Below are 21,678 nucleotides of genomic sequence, written 5' to 3'. Positions count from 1 at the left end.
CTGTAGTTTACACTGCACAGCAATGATGCTGGTTACAGGAGGTCTGTAGTTTACACTGCACAGCAATGAGCCTGGTTAGAGGAGGTCTGTAGTTTACACTGCACAGCAATGATGCTGGTTACAGGAGGTCTGTAGTTTACACTGCACAGCAATGAGCCTGGTTAGAGGAGGTCTGCAGTTTGCACTGCACAGCAATGAGCCTGGTTAGAGGAGGTCTGTAGTTTACACTGCACAGCAATGAGCCTGGTTAGAGGAGGTCTGCAGTTTGCACTGCACAGCAATGAGCCTGGTTAGAGGAGGTCTGCAGTTTACACTGCACAGCAATGAGCCTGGTTAGAGGAGGTCTGTAGTTTGCACTGCACAGCAATGATGCTGGTTACAGGAGGTCTGTAGTTTACACTGCACAGCAATGATGCTGGTTACAGGAGGTCTGTAGTTTACACTGCACAGCAATGATGCTGGTTACAGGAGGTCTGCAGTTTGCACTGCACAGCAATGAGCCTGGTTAGAGGAGGTCTGTAGTTTGCACTGCACAGCAATGAGCCTGGTTAGAGGAGGTCTGTAGTTTGCACTGCACAGCAATGATGCTGGTTACAGGAGGTCTGTAGTTTACACTGCACAGCAATGATGCTGGTTACAGGAGGTCTGTAGTTTACACTGCACAGCAATGAGCCTGTTAGAGGAGGTCTGTAGTTTGCACTGCACAGCAATGATGCTGGTTACAGGAGGTATGTAGTTTGCACTGCACAGCAATGAGCCTGGTTAGAGGAGGTCTGCAGTTTACACTGCACAGCAATGAGCCTGGTTAGAGGAGGTCTGTAGTTTGCACTGCACAGCAATGATGCTGGTTACAGGAGGTCTGTAGTTTACACTGCACAGCAATGATGCTGGTTACAGGAGGTCTGTAGTTTACACTGCACAGCAATGATGCTGGTTACAGGAGGTCTGCAGTTTGCACTGCACAGCAATGAGCCTGGTTAGAGGAGGTCTGTAGTTTGCACTGCACAGCAATGAGCCTGGTTAGAGGAGGTCTGTAGTTTGCACTGCACAGCAATGATGCTGGTTACAGGAGGTCTGTAGTTTACACTGCACAGCAATGATGCTGGTTACAGGAGGTCTGTAGTTTACACTGCACAGCAATGAGCCTGTTAGAGGAGGTCTGTAGTTTGCACTGCACAGCAATGATGCTGGTTACAGGAGGTATGTAGTTTGCACTGCACAGCAATGAGCCTGGTTAGAGGAGGTCTGTAGTTTGCACTGCACAGCAATGATGCTGGATACAGGGGGTCTGTAGTTTGCACTGCACAGCAATGATGCTGGATACAGGGGGTCTGTAGTTTGCACTGCACAGCAATGATGCTGGATACAGGGGGTCTGTAGTTTACAGTGTAACTCTCCCAAGCACCACACGTTCTTCCTTATTAGACTCTAGACACCTAACGTCTACCACAGAGGGAAATATCTGAGACACACCCATTCCACTTAAATATGACTCAGCACCTCAGACACTTCTGTTGATAATTCCATTTCGAACCCACTTCAACTATCATATGAGAGAGAGAAACTTTGATATTTCCAAAGTATGATATGGACTGTGGTTTGGGCAGATTTTGGGATGTAATTAATGATCGATTTTTGTGTGGATAAATGTCTGCTGAATGTAGTTCTCTGAGTTTCACATTCTTAGAGCACAAACAATATTTCATCTTGATGTTCTGGTGCCATTTCATTATGTATTGATTGGGGACTGAACAGGGTTTCTTGGTGATTTGTGATGTTTTACTTTACTTTAGTATTTTAATCTGTATATGTTTGGGTATAATGTGTATATTTATGTTGTATATACAGGGCACATTTGTAAAAGAGACCTAGGTCTCAATAAGTTTTCCCTTAAAATAAAAAATAAAAATGAATTAATACAAAATAAAAACTGTCCATAAATGCACTATAAATTGAATCAGATTATCCCCTGAACCACTTCAAATCAGGGAAAGGTAACAAACCTCTGGGCTTGTCAGTTTCACACTTGAGTCAGTGCAAAAAATTTAACTTCTGCAGAACAGTGCTCATTTCCTGTTTCTTCATATCAGGTAGAGAGCTCTGTTGTGCCTCTACCATCAGCTCGTCAAGGCATGCCAGCATGTGCTTAACTCCAGCATCACCAATTTGAGCCTCCTATCCTTCCACGACTTCTACTACACTTCCCCATCAGTGAGGTAAGACTTAAGAATTACTGACCGTAAGTGTCTGGGACAATAGGGAGGTTTTGAATACTGGATGTTGAGTGTAAAATCTGCCTTTTTCATTGGTTCCAGAGTTTGAAGATTTTTGCTTTTCTTGAGGTGCCTCCGATTTGTTTTATTCTTTAAATTATTATTTGTATTTTATTGATGCTACCAGAATTGTTTGTAAATAATAATCCATACTTTAAGTCTCATTATAAAGCCTATGATACCTTTGAGTTCCTGTTTCATCCGTTGCGTGGGTGTGGTGCTAGTTATGAGTAACATACTGTTTCACCGTGACATGTTGACGATGTCACCACCCACAGTGGCATGTCGCTTTGTCACAAACAACAGTTTCCTTAGGCCAGTTAGAACATCCATTAGTTGCATTCCACGTCAGCATTGATAGTCTGCTTCCTGACGCCCCTGCCATATCGCAACAGATCTTCAGATATAATTTGATATCCAATAGCATACTACATACAAGCAGTAATTTGTGTACTGATTTCTCATTTCAGAGTTGGCACCATGATGTCATGGTATAACAAGGTGTATCTTGTTCTGTTGTGGAGCCTGTTTCTGTTGTATTCTGAGGGATCTCAGAACTTCACACTCACAGAAGACAGAGGCAGTAATATGAGCATCAATACAGCAGCAACACAAAAGAGAAGTTCGTCAATGGTGGAAACCCATACGGTGATGTACAACAGCAGTACCCATGAGGTAGGCGGTGCCATTACTGTGGGTGTTAACGCCTCAGAGGCAACCATGATGACCAGCTTGGGTTCAACCCTTTCTCCCTTAGCAATGCTCACTTCATCAGGTACAACCCCATCTCCCCTCACCACCAACCAACCCACCAGCCAGACGTCCTCTTCCCATGGGCCATCGAGCACATCTGACCTCTTGTCCACCACCACTCCCAGCTCTACCATCTGGTCCTCCATCACAGAACTTAACACCACATCTGAGGTGTCCTCCACCACTGGGCCCTCCTCCATCTCTGGACCTTTCTCCACCAATGTCTCATCCTCCACCCCAAGGCCTAGCTCTACCATTGTCTCATCCTCCACCCCAGGGCCTAGCTCTACCATTGTCTCAGCCTCCACCCCAGGGCCTAGCTCAACCATTGTCTCATCCTCCACCCCAAGGCCTAGCTCTACCATTGTCTCATCCTCCACCCCAGGGCCTAGCTCTACCATTGTCTCATCCTCCACCCCAGGGCCTAGCTCTACCATTGTCTCATCCTCCACCCCAGGGCCTAGCTCTACCAATTTCTCATCCTCCACCAATGAGACTTTCTTAACCACTTTTTCACCCATCTCAACCACTGACAATTCTACCAACTCCTCTTCTGGGGTCCTGATTCCCAAGATGAAAACAGAGAAGTTCCCCATCTTGATCACCAAGACAACGACCACCATGACAACGTTACCTTCTAAAAAAGATCCATCAGGGGGAGGGGGTCTGCCCTGCTCTCCTACCCGACGGGATGGTCTGGTGAGCCAGTGTCTGATTGCCATTGCCTCCCTGGCTGCAGTGGCCACCTTCTTCATGGTCAGCTGCATCATCCTCTGCACCAAGTACTCCTCCAGGAAGCATCGCTACAGAGTGGGCACAAACAATCGGAGCACTGAGATGGTGTGTATCTCTGCCCTGCTCCACGATGACAATGGTCCCCATTGGAGACCCCACATCCCCAAGAGCAACAGAGCCCTGCTGCCTGGAACAGAGTTGGATAGTGACGAGGAGGGGGGAGATGATGTAACCCTCCACAGCTTCCTCCCAGACAATGAGCAACGAGTCTAAAGTGTAGATATGCAGACTGTGTCAGACTCTGTGAAGTGCTATATGGTCCAATTACACAGGGTACACAACTCCAGGCCTGAAGTTAATGGTCATCGCAGTCATCTTAAAGTTCATCAAGGGAAAGGATTAAAAACAGAAACTGTGGGGGCGTATAAAAGCTTTGTCGTTTTCCTACTTACTCTGGGTTAAATGACCACTTTTCTTCAATTGATGAGACTTTGAATTGTACATCTGACTGGTCGACTGCTGTCAATATACAAACTGTTGCTCTTAGAATATATTTTAGCGTCCTCTTTGAAGTTGTTGGTTGGGCCTCGCTGCACATCCATCTACTGCAACCAGTAGAGGAAGAGACAGAAACCACAAATGGAGAACCAATGATACGTTACTTTATTGTGACATGTTTACAGCAAACAGTGACAAAGTTTGGAGAAGTCAGGTGGTCAATCATCCTCAAACGTAACGCAACCCAATGCAGCCTCTGAGTAGTTCTGAGTGAGATTGAGTTTTTGCACCATTGCACTGACATGATTCTGTTGATAACCTAATAGGATGAGAATAGGATGAGAACAGTGATGTAAACAAAATGTTTGCTACACAGACAGTTTATTCGAGAGATTTAGGATTCTACAATTGATTTATAGATCTGGAAGTAAAGTTTATGTTATTTTTGAAGAGAATCGTTCCTGCACATACACACTTATAGAGCTATAAGAAGACCTAGACTGCTTATGATGACTCACTGTTCGTTTGGTCACTGGGTGGATGGGGATATTTAGAGTTGTATGTGGTCAGAATTTTATAGCCTTCAATGTTCTGAGTGGAAATACATGATACAAAAAACAAAAAACATCATTATTTTATTTTATACATGCTTCAGAAAATATGTATCCTTGTGAGCAATTTCATTTATTTGTTTTCTGCAAAAAAGCTTGTTCTTCTGGAAGTCTTGTTAGGTCTTGATAACAAAACCATCTGCCTTGATGTACAGTGAGCCAAAACATAGACTGTATGAAGTATATCAAATATGGTCAGGGTCAAGCGAATGTGAGATGTGATGAAATGTCCTTTACAGGGTAAGTCAAATAAGTCTGTAACCTTCTGTATTGAGTGTCTGTGTAGACAGTCCCAGACGTTCGGCAGATGTTTCTTGTGTCCTTGTCTTGCCATAATATGTCATAATACAAAGATACAGTATCATTGCTAAACCCAGACCACCTTCAAACCTTTCAAGCCCTCAGATGTTTGACTTCTTTTTTATTTTGTTGGGGTCTTATCTCCGTGTGAGAGAGGGACAGGTTTCCTAGAGACACCACATGTCTGTTTATCTCTAAGTCCAGTCAAACACAATGAAGAGGCTCCACAATTTAACTGAAAATTGATCACAAAGGACTGGAACAAATGAATAGATCATAACAAAACTGTAAAGAAATGACAAAGTGATATTAAACAACGGGCAGCTGGCTAATGACTGTGTCTGTGGTGATTCAAGTCCGATGACATTTCAGTTTTTCAAACATGAACCCTCTAGATTTGTCACTATAAAACTATGCCCTATGGTTTGTAATATGCACCAATATTTCCCTTTGTTTTACTATGTACTCATAATAAGTAGATAACACAAGCAAGCAGACCAAATAAAAGGCTGGTTTATTTTTTTTACATGCATTCAAGGCCCCTTTCTGGCATCAATACCAAAGTGAATTCTTTGCAGGAGCAGAGATTTACATCTTAGTCCACATGCTTCATACAAACAGGGTGTTTAATATAAAACTGGAATCAAATGTTCATGCTCAGCTGACTCTGAGGGATGTAGACAGAGCATATAAGACAAATGGAATCATAGACCAGAGACTAGACTAGAGTATGTACTCTGTAACCACCTCACTATCATTATGACCAAATAAAGGTTGGCCAGTCTTGATGAATCATCTCAAACATTCTGAGCTGTAGCTGTGTTTACTCTATTAACATGAATATCTCTCTGTGTGTGCGCACGCACGCGCACGTGCGCTCTCTCACACACACACACACACACACACACACACACACACACACACACACACACACACACACACACACACACACACACACACACACACACACACACACACACACACACACACACACACACACACACACACACACTTTCTCACTCACACACACTTTCTCACTCACTCACACACACACACTTTCTCACTCACACACTTTCTCACTCTTGCTTGCTAGCTCTTTCTCTCTCAATTGTGGCTACACATTGAGCATGTTTAACTATTGTAATGGCCATTTTTATGTTTGTGCTTTTCTTTTTACCCCTTTTTCAACCACAATTTCATGGTATCCAATTGGTAGTTACAGTCTTGTCCCATCACTGCAACTCACGTATGGACTCACAAGAGGTGAAGGTCAAGAGCCGTGCATCCTCCGAAACATAACCCAGCCAAGCTGCTTCTTGACACAATGCCCGTTTCACCCAGAAGCCAGCCGCACCAATGTGTCGGAAGAAACACCGTACACCTGGCGACCATGTCAGCGCGCATGCTCCCAGTCCACCACAAGAGTTGCTAGAGCGTGATGGGACAAGGACATCCCGGCTGGCCAAACCCTCACCTAACCCGGACGACGCCCCATGGGTCTCCCGGTCGCGGCGGGCTGCGAACCAGGCTCTGCCACTGCCACTCGGGAGGCCATGTTTGTGCTTTTGTAATTACCAATTTCTGTGTTCATGTAAGTGACTGATTGAACGCCTGGAAGAAATCCTCACTGTAATATCTGCAATTTGGCAGTACGCCCAGACCCTTGTTTTGAGAACGATTCCATCAATAGAACACCCTGCTCATTGTTTTTGGCAAGGTCCTTGGCACGTGCCCCAACCCCCCTACCCTCTTACTGGGCTGTTATGGGTGGTATGTCCACACAGAAAAAATGGACCCTTCCTGTGAGAGACAATCACACTGTGGAGCTGCATGTCTGTTAAAGTGGCTGGTCTGCTGTAAGTCATCAGGGTGTCAGAGGTACAGCGTCGGGTCCAAAATAACTTTAGCCATAACTATAACCACTTGGGATCGTCACTATACTCTTGGAAAAAAGGGTTCCAAAAGGGTTCTTTGGCTGTCAGCATAGGATAACCCTTTTTGGTTCCAGGTAGAACCATTTTGGGTTCCATGTAGAACCCTCTGTGAAAAGTGTAACCAAAAGTATTCTTTCTACTTGTAATCAACAATGGTTTTTCAATGGGTTCTCTTATGGGAACAGCCAAAGAACCGTTATAGGTTCTAGATATAGATAGCCCCTATCTAGAACCTAAAAGTATAGCTTCGGTGAGTAGAATGTGTATAATATGGGAGAGTGAATAAGGTACAGTATGTGACAGAGTAAGGTATGTGACAGAGTAAGTGCAAGTGAATTCAATAAATTCCGAAAGGCCTTAACAGAGTTATTGTTAAGGAGGCCCAAAATGTTTCAGGGGGTTAAGTGCATGTAAGAAGACAGAGGGGGCAAGCCAAGTGACAAACAATATCCAATAAAATGTCTGTGGTTAGTCGAGTCTCTGTCTATTCCCCAGTTAAAACCCAGCGTGGTGATTGTCTCCTCACTCTGAGCTCAGCCACCCTGCTTCAGTGTTGACTCTGGCCTTGAGCATCCAGAACAGGGACCGGAGAGCCGAGTTGATCCGAGCCCCTAGGCCCTGCCCCCCCATCATATTAGAATACTGCCTAACAAGAACAATCTGTGTGGAGCCAAGGAGCCCAGTCCTTTTCTGGGAAGCAAGGCAGCCAGAGAGGGAGGGGAGGAAAGGAGAGTAGAGGGGGAAGGAGGGATTTGTCCCGATGGCAAAGAACTTTACGTTTTATTTTTTTCTGTGCCGATCAGAGAAACCTCCAGTCTGAAATCTGAAACTGTAGAATTAAAGTTGGAGGAGGTGAGTCAGGCACGTTTTCTCATGCTCTCAGTTCATTTACCCATCCATTTCCCTCAAACTCATCCACAGTTCTAGAGGAGCCTTTTCTGTGTGTGACCACTTCTGTGGATGGTGAGTACAGACACTTTCATTTATTCACTTTATTTTATTCTTCTTTCTTTAGTGTACATTTTACCCCATAGGGTTTATTTCCAAAAGAGAAATTACATTCTTATCAAGTATGAGTTAACTTTAGTGGACAGATATTACCTCACATGATTGCAGTGCAGTTTAGCTACCGTGACAGCATCATGACTTATGTCTCCAGGCTAGCAGCTCGCCAGCAGGGAATCAGGATTGTTCAATAGAGTTCTCCAATAGGTTCTCTGAATCCGAATGGGTTTCCCATATTTGAATGAGTTTGTTCAAATAAATGTGTGGTGAACAGAGATTTTATTTTTGAAAGAAGGTATAATTTGAAGTCGGACGAAGTCTTGCATTATTCAATCATTTAAAATGTTTGTACACCATTGATATTCGACACAATGGCTGTGCTAAATATAGGACTGTTCAAAAATGTCTGGTCATCTCCATCAAATGGTATCTTGAACACTTCCATAGGGACTAATTCCTCTGTAACCATTATGTGTGTGCACGCCTCCGTGAATGTGTGTATGTGTGTGAAAGTATACACTGAGGGAAAGGGGGATACCCAGTTAGTTGTACAACTGAATGCATTCCTCTGAAGCAGAGAGGTGCGGGGGGCTGCCTTAATCGACATCCACACCCGGGAACAGTGGGTTAACTGCCTTGCTCATTTTTACCTTGTTACTGACCCAACACCCACCAAGTGAATGGGTGATACATTATAAAGGAACCCCCCCCATGAACCCTCAATGGTTCATGTGGCCCAACTTGCACACAGATGGAGTGGAAAAATGGGGGGGAAGGAGTGGGTCGGCTGGGATGATTTAGAAGGACCAGGCCAGCAGTCAACTCCTGGGCCACATTCAGCAGGGCACAACTGTGGAATGTTCAGATATAAATATATTGTGTGGAGCAGACCTGCCTCTCTGACATGTTGAGTAAGGATTCATGACAGTTCTATTAATGACATTTCTATCTGCAATGTTCAGTTAGTTTAAAGTTTGGCTATTCTCTGTCATTGTGAAATTAAAAGGAGGTCCTTCCTTTTATTGCTACCATACACTGTGCAGGGCTGTTTAGTTTATTGCTTTAAGCAACATTTAATTTCAGGGAAATAAGAGGGTCATGATGTATTTCTGGGAACCAGCATGAAAAGGAGCTGCTCACCGATTTGACAGCTCCAACGCAGTTACACCTCCGAGATCGACTTAAAAAAAAAAACAATGATCTGCTTTACAGTTTGTGGTTACTGTGGGTTAAGGCAAAACGGATTGAATTCAGGCCTTTGTGTGCATATGTCTGTGTGTGTGTGTGTGTGTGTGTGTGTGCAAGTCATGTGTGCATTGTGTGTGTGCCTGTGTCTGACATGCTATGATTGGAATTAAGACCTTAAATTCTGCCTGCCTTTCATCAGCTCTCAGCTGCTATCTGGGTCTTAAAATGCCATCTACAGCTATAGACATTCTATCAAGAATAGAAATGACTCAGAAGGCATTTTCATTCATTGTTGATGAGTGAAACCTTTACAATGTATTGTGCAACACTCACAAAAAAACTCTAGATGTCAGCTGTCAATGTTAGACACAAGAACAGCTATATGAATCGAAACACCTGTCGATCGAAATCTGCGCAATTTAATAACAGTGGAAATGCAATTTGACAACAGCCACACTGAATGTTCTTGTTTTGTTTTCTGAAGGTCCTATAGGAGATGACGTTCCTCATGGCACTTCATCTGATTGGTCTGTTGGTGACGCTGTGGTCCAGCAGCCCCAGTCTGGCCACACCCCTCCCTTTCAACATTTCATTGGAGGGAAGTGCAGAGGGGGAGGAGCTAGACAGCCTCATTGACACGCCTTCCCCACCTGCCACCAGTGGCCCTGCCTCGGAGTCCTCAACCACCTCACATGGCTACACCCATGTAGAGCACTTCTTGCTCAGCCAAATGGTTCACTTCCTGCAGGATAACCTGTTCCTCATCCTAGTTCTCTTCACACTCTTCATCACTATCTTCCTCATCCTCTGCTGTGCTTGCATCATGAGCCGCAAACGAAAGATCAATGCCTACTACCCCTCGTCCTTCCCCTCTAAGATGTACGTGGACCAGAGGGACAAGACCGGAGGTACCAAGCTTTTCAACGAGTTGCCAGAGAAACCCTCCAACCGGCAGCAGGCTGAGCCAGTCGATTCCAGCAAGAAGCTCCATCATGACATCATGAAGGCAGCCAAGAACCTCCGTACTCTCTCCAAGCCTCCCCTGGGAGAGCAAGAGGGAAAAGACCCCACACAGATATCTGCAGCAGAGAATAGTCATGAGGTGAATGTTCAGGCTGTGGGAGAAATAATAGAGAAAGACAATCAGCCATCAAATCCACCAGAGCTGAGTGAGGAGGAGGTATGCCAGCTCTCAGTCAATGAAGCCCAACATAGCAGCTGCCCTGAGCAGTCAGAAATCCTTCCGGAACAGACAGGCCTAAAAAAGGATGATGAGTCATTCACATGAGCTGAGTCTCCATCTGGCCAAGGGCACTCACAGGCTCAGCAGGAAAAGGACAGGCAAGAGGACTCCACTGTCACACTCTCTATTCCGTTGATCACTGGAGAGAAAACAGCACTTTTGCTATGCTCTCGCACTGTTTGATCTCAATGGTTTGGACCAATTTTGCATGAGTGACAATCTTTAAGGCAAACCTGTCAGCTTTGTTTACTGCTCTTTGGATTTACCAAATGTCTGTCTGTTCAGTTATATGTAATCATATACTTGATTTACTTCTGTTTCCCAGTAGCCATCTTTCAATGTGTCTCCCTAAAGGGTTAACACTATGTAACCTGCCATCTTTCAATGTGTCTCCCTAAAGGGTTAACACTATGTAACCTGCCATCTTTCAATGTGTCTCTCTAAAGGGTTAACACTATGTAACCTGCCATCTTTCAATGTGTCTCCCTAAAGGGTTAACACTATGTAACCTGCCATCTTTCAATGTGTCTCCCTAAAGGGTTAACACTATGTAACCTGCCATCTTTCAATGTGTCTCCCTAAAGGGTTAACACTATGTAACCTGCCATCTTTCAATGTGTCTCCCTAAAGGGTTAACACTATGTAACCTGCCATCTTTCAATGTGTCTCCCTAAAGGGTTAACACTATGTAACCTGCCATCTTTCAATGTGTCTCTCTAAAGGGTTAACACTATGTAACCTGCCATCTTTCAATGTGTCTCCCTAAAGGGTTAACACTATGTAACCTGCCATCTTTCAATGTGTCTCCCTAAAGGGTTAACACTATGTAACCTGCCATCTTTCAATGTGTCTCTCTAAAGGGTTAACACTATGTAACCTGCCATCTTTCAATGTGTCTCCCTAAAGGGTTAACACTATGTAACCTGCCATCTTTCAATGTGTCTCCCTAAAGGGTTAACACTATGTAACCTGCCATCTTTCAATGTGTCTCCCTAAAGGGTTAACACTATGTAACCTGCCATCTTTCAATGTGTCTCCCTAAAGGGTTAACACTATGTAACCTGCCATCTTTCAATGTGTCTCTCTAAAGGGTTAACACTATGTAACCTGCCATCTTTCAATGTGTCTCTCTAAGGGTTAACACTATGTAACCTGCCATCTTTCAATGTGTCTCTCTAAAGGGTTAACACTATGTAACCTGCCATCTTTCAATGTGTCTCTCTAAAGGGTTAACACTATGTAACCTGCCATCTTTCAATGTGTCTCCCTAAAGGGTTAACACTATGAAACCTGCCATCTTTCAATGTGTCTCTCTAAAGGGTTAACACTATGTAACCTGCCATCTTTCAATGTGTCTCCCTAAAGGGTTAACACTATGTAACCTGCCATCTTTCAATGTGTCTCTCTAAAGGGTTAACACTATGTAACCTGCCATCTTTCAATGTGTCTCTCTAAAGGGTTAACACTATGAAACCTGCCATCTTTCAATGTGTCTCCCTAAAGGGTTAACACTATGAAACCTGCCATCTTTCAATGTGTCTCCCTAAAGGGTTAACACTATGTAACCTGCCATCTTTCAATGTGTCTCCCTAAAGGGTTAACACTATGAAACCTGCCATCTTTCAATGTGTCTCTCTAAAGGGTTAACACTATGTAACCTGCCATCTTTCAATGTGTCTCCCTAAAGGGTTAACACTATGTAACCTGCCATCTTTCAATGTGTCTCCCTAAAGGGTTAACACTATGTAACCTGCCATCTTTCAATGTGTCTCCCTAAAGGGTTAACACTATGTAACCTGCCATCTTTCAATGTGTCTCTCTAAAGGGTTAACACTATGAAACCTGACCATACACCCCTATATATGCTGTCTTGTTTGATGTTTGTGTTTTATTTTTATTTATTTGTATTTGTACAACGCCAAAGTAATGGTGCTGCATCTTGTTTTTCTCCCTCTGCCATTCTTTGGTAGGTTAGTGAGGTGTTAATCCTAGGTTAGAGATCATTTTCAGGGCAATTTGAAGTTTATTTTTCTTGAAGAACAAATATGGATAAGTACAGGGCAAGTTAGCCTATTTTAGAATCCCAGAGTTAAATACTTACACACTCCTCTCTAACATGTAGGCTCAGCATTCCCGAACAGTCCCATTACAAGTCAGAATGTTGAACACACTTTATTAAATGTATTTTACTTATCCACCGATTTTGTCCTTATGTCAGAGATAATCTGATACAAAATATCCACATAGAAGCATTATCAAGCTTGTAGAGACTATTGCATATTTTTTTACAGCGACTGAGTAACCATAGTAACAGTAATGTTGAGACAAAGGTTAAGTTCACCATGAGCACCTCATGGTGCAGCATCTGCCACAACTTGAACTCAGACAGTATGTCTCCAACATTGAGATATATTTACATTATAAAACCTGTGTGTAGTTAGTCAAATGTTTATCCAGTCTCTTGAAACACTTCCATTAAAGGGCCAATCTGGAGTTCAAAAAGCTGTCACCCCACCATTGGTTTTGGTAAAGAGCTGAGAGAAATAGAGCCACTCAGTCATAGACAGAGCTATGGATACAAGGACTGGACATCCATAAGCTCAAATTGTTTTAACTATGTTTTGAAGCTATACAGTATGTTTACATTTACAAACATTGGGAGTTAAACAAGTGTATATTTTGGGTTTTGATGGGGCACAACAGTTGAACTAAGCTCATGAAGTATTTATAAGTTCTATTCATCAAGAATCAATGGCTATATATATGCATCATTCATTAAAGCTGTAATATGTAACTTTTTGGGCAACCTGAGCAAATTCACAGAAATGACTTAGGTGTCATTCTCATTGAAAGCAAGTCTAAAAAGCAGCAGACCTGTTCTATGCTTCCCGTTCTCAAGTTAGTTTTAGAGGCTTTGACTTTCGGTTTTGTACAACAGCTTCAATCAATATTTTGCACTAAACTTTGCATTAAACATATTTCACAGCAGTTTAGATGTTACAATGATTCTCTACACTACACTTGCTTTTGTCACAAAGTGAAATTAGGCAAACTTACAATTTCAGCAACCAGGAAATGGCAGAGCAATTTCTGCATAGTTCAGAATCCAAAAGTAGATATAGCAACTCCAAAATGCTCCATTAAGTGACAACTGTTGCTCTGCTGCAGAACCAGGACCTGTGAAAGAAGTTGGGAAAGCATCAAACATAGCAGTCTACTCTACTCGTACTGTGACATTACAATACAGGCTGGTTAGTCGTGTGTGTAGTGTGGTTGAAAACATGACCAGACACATACCAAAATTGGTTGTAGAGGTGCTGCTTTCTTTATTTTCAGTGTTCTTTGGTTGAATATGGTAGAAATTGTGAAGACAGTAAAGAGATTCTAAAATGTGTCGTGTTTGGTATTTGATAAAAGCAGAACCATGACCTGCATTTATGGATGAAGTCAATGTATTTACATGGCTCCGGATAAAGTATGCCAACGATGCCATCTAGTGGAGAAAACAAGCATTGCTCTAATTTCTGGTTGTCTGCACACTGCTGAGAAATACAAGACAATACCTTAACCGGATTATAGAGACCTTGCACGACAGGAAAAAAAAGACATAACATACTACGTACACACCTTACTTTATTAATTTGCATATTACAACCAGGAAGTATGAAATGTGACAAAATAATCCAAATAGATACCTTACCAGTTTGCTGTCATTTTATATATCCTGCACTGTATTTCCTCATTGCCTTCAAAACATTTGTGCTACATGGGTGTTGATGGGACACCTTTAGAAATCTTATTCAATACTTCACCACAGCATCCATAATCATTTCCCAATGGAAAATACCCCCAAACCATGACAAAACAAAGCAAACTTGTCTCGGCTCACTTTGCATTTCTCACTCCTGAAAATAAGGCTTAGTTTGTACCAATCACCCGATCAGTGGCCTTAAATTGTGCGTTAACGTGACAGGCTACAGAGTAGACTGGGAAACTACAGAATGCCACAGGGGCCTGGTGTGTATACTGTGTTGTCTATGTACGTTGTATGGGTGGACATAACCTGGGCTCATTTAGGATGCCCCATATATAGAAGGATGGAGGAGTGGGGAGCCAGGACTACATTTGAGTGTCTCCTTGGCAGTAGGGTGAAGGACAAGGGTGTCCAGGACTACAAGTGAGAGTCCTCCCTTAGTTGCTGGCTTTGACAGCATCAATCTTGCCATCCTGCTGTTTGAGACGGTAGTCATTCAGAGCAGCTCTGATGGCATCCTCTGCCAGCACTGGAGAAAGGGGCAAAAATTTCACATGGTTGTAAAATAGATTAAAAGGGCATGTATGGTTTAGAAATTCAGCATGTTAGACAGGGCAGAACAGTATTGTATATCAGACTGAAATAAGAGCTTACTGGAGCAGTGAAGTTTGACAGGTGGAAGACTGAGCTCTTTGGCAATGTCAGTGTTCTTTATTGTCAGTGCTTCATTAATCTGAAAGCCAAAAAGAGGGAAACATTTCACCAACCAAGAAATAAACTTGATCCAACCATGTAATGAAAGGAAAAAACAACAGTGTGGTGGAAATGACTGTTGAATTGAGAAATTGAAAACAGAGTAACAGAACAGTAACACAGGAAGCAGAGGAATTGTCATGGATGCAGAATGTTCACTCACGGATTTGCCCTTCACCCACTCTGTTACCAGGGAGCTGGAGGCAATGGCTGAGCCACAGCCAAACGTCTTGAACCTGGCATCCACAATCTTCCCCTGATCGTCCACCTGAATCTGTAGATAGGATATTAGTCACTTTATGAAACTGTATTTTGTCCACATAATTGAATAAACAATGCCGTAACATTACAAAATACATACACTTTGTAACTAAATAATTAGAGCATGCTGCTTCTTGCTAAGTCCCATCTGTGTTATCTGCTTCTTTGGAACACAACCAAGACATTGTGACCTCAGTCAAAATCCAAGGCCAGCAGAGGAAGACAGGAAGTAATGAGGACAGGGGACCAACATACCTGAAGCTTCATCACATCTCCACACGCTGGGGCTCCCACCAAGCCTGTCCCCACATTCTTGGAAGTCTTGTCCAGGGAGCCAACATTCCTTGGGTTCTCATAATGGTCCACTACCTAAACATGGCAACAAGGAGACAAAAACATTTTATTACTTAACTCAAGTTTATAAATGACCCCATCTAGGTAATATTCCATGCGCATAGCTACAAACATTCACATAATATCATCCTTAAATGAATTCCAACTGTCTCCCAAAAAAGCAGGCTCAAGGCTGAGAGGGCTCTTGCACTCCCGTTATGCAATGGGTAGTTTCAACATTATGTAAGGGAAATTAAAATAAACAGATTAGGACAGGAGTCCACTGTCCACAACAGTAGGACTTCCTGCTGCAACCTCCCTCCCCCAGACGTAATCACCGTGATGCAGGTCATTCTCTGCATTATTGAAAAATGCTGTGTGTCTAAAGAGCCTAAATATTTTGTGAGTTTGTTAGTGGCCAGTTGGTAGTGACAACAGTTGTTTTATTGACTAGCCTAAATCTCATAACTGTGGGAGCAGCCTTAAATTACCAAACTCATGTTCTTTTTGGCCAAAGATGGCTTACAAGACATTCATACATGTTCAGAATGAGTGATGAAATGTTAGCCTAAATCCAAATGGATAATTCCACCAAATAGATGGCATAATCAAATCAAATCAAAATCAAATCAAATTTTATTTGTCACATACACATGGTTAGCAGATGTTAAATGCGAGTGTAGCGAAATGCTTGTGCTTCTAGTTCCGACAATGCAGTGATAACCAACAAGTAATCTAACTAACAATTCCAAAACTACTGTCTTATACACAGTGTAAGGGGATAAGGAACATGTACATAAGGATATATGAATGAGTGATGGTACAGAGCAGCATACAGTAGATGGTATCGAGTACAGTATATACATATGAGATGAGTGTGTAGACAAAGTAAACAAAGTGGCATAGTTAAAGTGGCTAGTGATACATGTGTTACATAAGGATGCAGTCGATGATGTAGAGTACAGTATATACATATGCATATGAGATGAATAATGTAGGGTAAGTAACATTATATAAGGTAGCATTGTTTAAAGTGGCTAGTGATATATTTACATAATTCCCATCAGGTTATTGTGTTCTTTAACACATGTATATAATACAGGTTCAACAAAAACCGAGAGTTACTGTGGAAATATATCTTATTTCACACGTTCTGTAGAAAAATCCAGAATCAATGAAACTGCGTATTGCCATCGCAGGTAGTACACTGGTGCTACCGCTATGCTGCTTCAGAGATTTGACTGACACCTGTAGCGTAACTGACGTTAGTGTTACCAAACAGCTAATTTAAGGAATTAGCTAAAACAGCTCAGGAAGAAACAGATTAACCTTCAGGTATAACTAGCTACATCAGTAAAACCTGCATCAACCGAGACAGAGCTGGAGATTAAAATTAGATTGGCAGAAAAATAGCATTTTTAGAAAGAACATTATCTAACATGTTAGCTAGCTAGATGTACGCTAGAGAACTAGTCAAGGCATGTGACGCATGTTGTTAACTAAGCTAGCTACTTCGACCTCTACTTTAAAATATATTTCATCTAGATACTCTCAGAGAAACAAATACATAACAAGATAATCAGTGACAAATGTACTTATAGCAACTAGCTAACGTTAGCTTAGGTTCGTTGTCAAAACAAGCTTGCAAGGAATTCACATTTAACCAGTTTACGACCTAAACAGGGACACATGGTTTAATTTATCAGCCATCAAACATAGCTAGCTATACAGGTTATTTTACCTTCTTGTGGTAGGCGGCTTGGACCGTATATTCCGGGGAAGTGATCCTTCTTATCACAACAAGCGGGGTGATACACTTCTTTGCAACTAGACCCGCCATGTTCGCTGTTTGTCTGAAATGACGCAGTCTGGAAGAGTGCGAGCGAATACCCTTATCATGCGCATGACAGTGTGGGAGGAGGAGCTTTTGGACTGATCCCAGTGAATGACAGAAAAGTGCATGGAGTTTTATATAATATTCAAATATATCACATTTTTAGTGTAGCAATATTCAGCAAATATATCTAAAGGTTAGGCATGAGCCCTAAAGGCAAACACAGGGTAGTAGCTAATTAACCATAAGGAATGATATTGTGTTAGAAAAACAAAAGAACGTTGTATGTGTTATGTATATATGAGTTATGTGACAGTGGAGAGTACATTTTCGAGGTAGGAGACCGTTACCTTTCATGTCAGCAAATCTAAAGATACACACAAAACAAACTAACCTTGCAGGTGTATTTCATTTCCTGAGGTTAACACAGGAGAGTGATATTGGTCACGTTTTAATTATAGCTCATATAAAGAAAGAAAGAAAAAGTGAGCCATTGGTCAAAAGGCAAGGGTGTAAACTGAGGGAACACTCTCAGTAGGCTGTTATAGATGCTGTCACTTCACACTAACACAGAAGGTGAGTCTTTTGTTTTTCATGTTTTTATGTAAAAGTGCTTAAGGTAAACTGTCACGTTTGACAAAGACAAATATTGAGAGGCTATTTGAGCACAGGTCTTGCTGTAATGTTATGCTTTCAATGTGTGGTCTGAGCATTTGTATGTACAGTGCATTCGGAAAGTATTCAGACCCCTTGACTTTTTCCACATTTTGTAACGTTACAGCCTTCATCTAAAAGGTATTAAATTGTGTTTTTTTTCTGTCATCAATCTACACACTATACCCCATTTGGGGAGTTTCTCCCATTCTTCTCTGCCGATCCTCTCAAACTCTGTCAGGTTGGATGGGGAGCATCGCTGCACAGCTATTTTCAGGTCTCTCAATAGATGTTTGATTGAGTTCAAGTCCGGGCTCTGGCTGGGCCACTCAAGGACATTCAGAGACTTGTCCCGAAGTCACTCCTGCGTTGTCTTGGCTGTGTGCTTAGGATCATTTTTCTGTTTGAAGGTCAACCTTTGCCTCTGTCTGAGGTCATGAGCGCTCTGGAGCAGGTTTTCATCAACGATCTTTCTGTACTTTGCTCTGTTCATCTTTCCCTCAATCCTGAATAGTCTCTCAGTCCTTGCAGCTAAAAAACATCCCCACAGGATGATGCTGCCAACACCATGCTTCACTGTAGGGATGGTGCCATGTTTCTTCCAGACATGACGCTTGGCATTCAGGCCAGAGAGTTCAATCTTGGTTTCATCAGACCAGAGAATCTTATTTCTCATGGTATGAGAGTCCTTTAGGTGCCTTTTACTGAGGAGTGGCTTCCGTCTGGCCACACTACCATAAAGGCCTGATTGGTCCTTCTAGAAGGTCCTCCCATCTCCACAGAGGAGGTGGGAGGAACTCTGGAGCTTTGTCAGAGTGACCATCAGAGTGACCACCTCCCTGACCAAGGCCCTTCTTCTCTGATTGCTCAGTTTGACCTGGCGGCCAGCTCTAGGAAGAGTCTTAGTGATTCCAAACTTCTTCCATTTAAGAGTGGAGGGCACCGTGTTCTTTGGGACCTTCAATGCTGCAGAAATGTTTTCGTTACCCTTCCCCAGATCTCTGCCTCTACACAATCCTGTCTCGGAGCTCTATGGACAATTATTTTGACCTCATGGCTTGGTTTTTGCTCTGAGATGCACTGTCAACTGTGGGACCTTATATATCAATTGCGTTTAACAAAGGTGGACTCCAATCAAGTTGTAGAAACATCTCAAGGATGATCAATGGAAACAGGATGCACCTGAGCTCAATTTCGAGTCTCATAGCAAAGGGTCTGAAAACTTATGTAAATAAGTTATTTCTGTTTTATATTTTAAATATATATTTGCAAAAATGTCATGATGGGGTATTGTGTGTCGATTGAGGAGGAAATTGTTTTATTTAATCAATTTTAGAATAAGGCTGTAACATAACAACATGTGGGAAAATGGAAAGCGTCTGAACACTTCCTGAATGCACTGTATTAGATGACAATCCTGTTATTCTATTTTGGGATTTCAAAAAAGCATTTGATACTGTTAGTCATGAGTTTATTTTTTGATGCATTGCACTATTTAAAATGTGGTCTTTTTTATCAACACTATTAAAACTCTTTATAATGGTGGTAATAGTTATGTTCAACTTTCCCATGGATCCTCACCTAGATTGGATATTCTGATATCACCGAGATTTGATATTGATATTTGAAATTCTGTGCTGTCCAGCATCACAATTTTTATTCCTATTAGTATCACAAATGATTTATTCAATGGTCACCAAATGTCATTTTGAAGGAATTGTTGTGTGTGATAATGAGGTGAAGATTTCCCAGTTAGCTGACAATACAACCCTGTTTTTTTATAAATTAAAATCGGGTTCCAGTAGCCCTACAACAGTAGAGCTTTTCTCTGAAGTGTCAGGTTTGGTATTGAATATTGCAAAATGTACATTTTTGCACTTAAAGATGCAGTGAGTCCTAGAATATGTGAGATTTCTGTCAAAGATGTTGTAACCTACTAAGGTGTCAAAATGACCCGAAATACTAATGAAATGAAATACATTTATGTAAATCCCTTAATTGAATTTATAAAAAATAAATGTTATTCATGGTTGGCAAGAGATTTATCTCTTCATGATAGAGTCTGTCAAAGGCAAAGGGTTTATCTCGAGAATCTTATCTTTTTACATCTTTAGAGATTCACAGTCTACATGTACCACTCTCCACAAATTATTATTCAATTTCATTTGGAAAAAGAAGACACACAAGATCAGGTAGGATATTACCAACAAGATTTGTGATGGTGGTCTTAATGTTTTAGATTTTAGACTGTTTAACCGACTGCAAAAGTGAATTGTATTTAGAGGTACAGTGCCTTGCGAAAGTATTCGGCCCCCTTGAACTTTGCGACCTTTTGCCACATTTCAGGCTTCAAACATAAAGATATAAAACTGTATTTTTTTGTGAAGAATCAACAATAAGTGGGACACAATCATGAAGTGGAACGACATTTATTGGATATTTCAAACTTTTTTAACAAATCAAAAACTGAAAAATTGGGCGTGCAGAATTATTCAGCCCCCTTAAGTTAATACTTTGTAGCGCCACCTTTTGCTGCGATGACAGCTGTAAGTCGCTTGGGGTATGTCACTATCAGTTTTGCACATCGAGAGACTGACATTTTTTCCCATTCCTCCTTGCAAAACAGCTCGAGCTCAGTGAGGTTGGATGGAGAGCATTTGTGAACAGCAGTTTTCAGTTCTTTCCACAGATTCTCGATTGGATTCAGGTCTGGACTTTGACTTGGCCATTCTAACACCTGTATATGTTTATTTTTGAACCATTCCATTGTAGATTTTGCTTTATGTTTTGGATCATTGTCTTGTTGGAAGACAAATCTCCGTCCCAGTCTCAGGTCTTTTGCAGACTCCATCAGGTTTTCTTCCAGAATGGTCCTGTATTTGGCTCCATCCATCTTCCCATCAATTTGAACCATCTTCCCTGTCCCTGCTGAAGAAAAGCAGGCCCAAACCATGATGCTGCCACCACCATGTTTGACAGTGGGGATGGTGTGTTCAGGGTGATGAGCTGTGTTGCTTTTACGCCAAACATAACGTTTTGCATTGTTGCCAAAAAGTTCAATTTTGGTTTCATCTGACCAGAGCACCTTCTTCCACATGTTTGGTGTGTCTCCCAGGTGGCTTGTGGCAAACTTTAAACAACACTTTTTATGGATATCTTTAAGAAATGGCTTTCTTCTTGCCACTCTTCCATAAAGGCCAGATTTGTGCAATATACGACTGATTGTTGTCCTAAGGACAAAGTCTCCCACCTCAGCTGTAGATCTCTGCAGTTCATCCAGAGTGATCATGGGCCTCTTGGCTGCATCTCTGATCAGTCTTCTCCTTGTATGAGCTGAAAGTTTAGAGGGACGGCCAGGTCTTGGTAGATTTGCAGTGGTATGATACTCCTTCCATTTCAATATTATCGCTTGCACAGTGCTCCTTGGGATGTTTAAAGCTTGGGAAATATTTTTGTATCCAAATCCGGCTTTAAACTTCTTCACAACAGTATCTCGGACCTGTCTGGTGTGTTCCTTGTTCTTCATGATGCTCTCTACGCTTTTAACGG

At 42.0% G+C, this 21,678-nt stretch overlaps 3 protein-coding genes across 4 annotated transcripts; 2 read left to right on the top strand and 1 right to left on the bottom strand.

The window, feature by feature from the left end:
- The first annotated feature begins 2,062 nt into the window (after window positions 1–2,062).
- On the top strand, window positions 2,063–5,502 carry LOC118391396 (uncharacterized). The gene is made up of 2 exons (XM_035782747.2): window positions 2,063–2,216; window positions 2,744–5,502. The coding sequence occupies exon 2, from the start codon at window positions 2,754–2,756 to the stop codon at window positions 4,032–4,034; it is 1,281 nt and encodes a 426-aa protein (XP_035638640.1). The 5' UTR covers window positions 2,063–2,216; window positions 2,744–2,753; the 3' UTR covers window positions 4,035–5,502.
- A 147-nt stretch (window positions 5,503–5,649) lies between these two features.
- Window positions 5,650–11,647, top strand: LOC118391397 (transmembrane protein 119-like). Of its 2 annotated transcripts, none has more exons than XM_052458067.1 (2): window positions 5,650–7,956; window positions 9,782–11,647. In XM_052458067.1, exon 2 carries the CDS (start codon window positions 9,794–9,796, stop codon window positions 10,583–10,585), a length of 792 nt encoding a protein of 263 aa, XP_052314027.1. In that variant the 5' UTR covers window positions 5,650–7,956; window positions 9,782–9,793; the 3' UTR covers window positions 10,586–11,647. The 2 variants fall into 2 exon arrangements, with proteins under 2 accessions (XP_052314027.1, XP_052314026.1); XM_052458066.1 differs by having other exon boundaries at window positions 5,650–8,067.
- Window positions 11,648–14,155: 2,508 nt separating this feature from the next.
- Window positions 14,156–17,567, bottom strand: LOC118391398 (iron-sulfur cluster assembly scaffold protein IscU-like). The gene is made up of 5 exons (XM_035782750.2): window positions 17,383–17,567; window positions 15,564–15,677; window positions 15,211–15,321; window positions 14,949–15,027; window positions 14,156–14,823 (listed from the first exon to the last, which is right to left on the bottom strand). Exons 1-5 carry the CDS (start codon window positions 17,479–17,481, stop codon window positions 14,732–14,734), a joined length of 495 nt encoding a protein of 164 aa, XP_035638643.1. The 5' UTR covers window positions 17,482–17,567; the 3' UTR covers window positions 14,156–14,731.
- Window positions 17,568–21,678: the final 4,111 nt, after the last annotated feature.

Source organism: Oncorhynchus keta, chromosome 12 (genome assembly GCF_023373465.1).
Source record: "Oncorhynchus keta strain PuntledgeMale-10-30-2019 chromosome 12, Oket_V2, whole genome shotgun sequence".
Taxonomy (NCBI): Eukaryota; Metazoa; Chordata; class Actinopteri; order Salmoniformes; family Salmonidae; genus Oncorhynchus; species Oncorhynchus keta.
This window is presented reverse-complemented; position numbering and strand designations above follow the sequence as displayed.

Excerpts from the sequence above, each read along its gene's own strand:
- LOC118391398 (XM_035782750.2), bottom strand. The coding sequence starts at position 17,481 with ATGGCGGGTCTAGTTGCAAAGAAGTGTATCACCCCGCTTGTTGTGATA. Across the intron at positions 15,322-15,563 it reads GAGATGTGATGAAGCTTCAG|ATTCAGGTGGACGATCAGGG; the intron begins GTATGTTGGTCC and ends TCCTATCTACAG. Across the intron at positions 14,824-14,948 it reads TGTCAAACTTCACTGCTCCA|TGCTGGCAGAGGATGCCATC; the intron begins GTAAGCTCTTAT and ends CCCTTTCTCCAG.
- LOC118391397 (XM_052458067.1), top strand. The coding sequence starts at position 9,794 with ATGACGTTCCTCATGGCACTTCATCTGATTGGTCTGTTGGTGACGCTG.
- LOC118391396 (XM_035782747.2), top strand. The coding sequence starts at position 2,754 with ATGATGTCATGGTATAACAAGGTGTATCTTGTTCTGTTGTGGAGCCTG.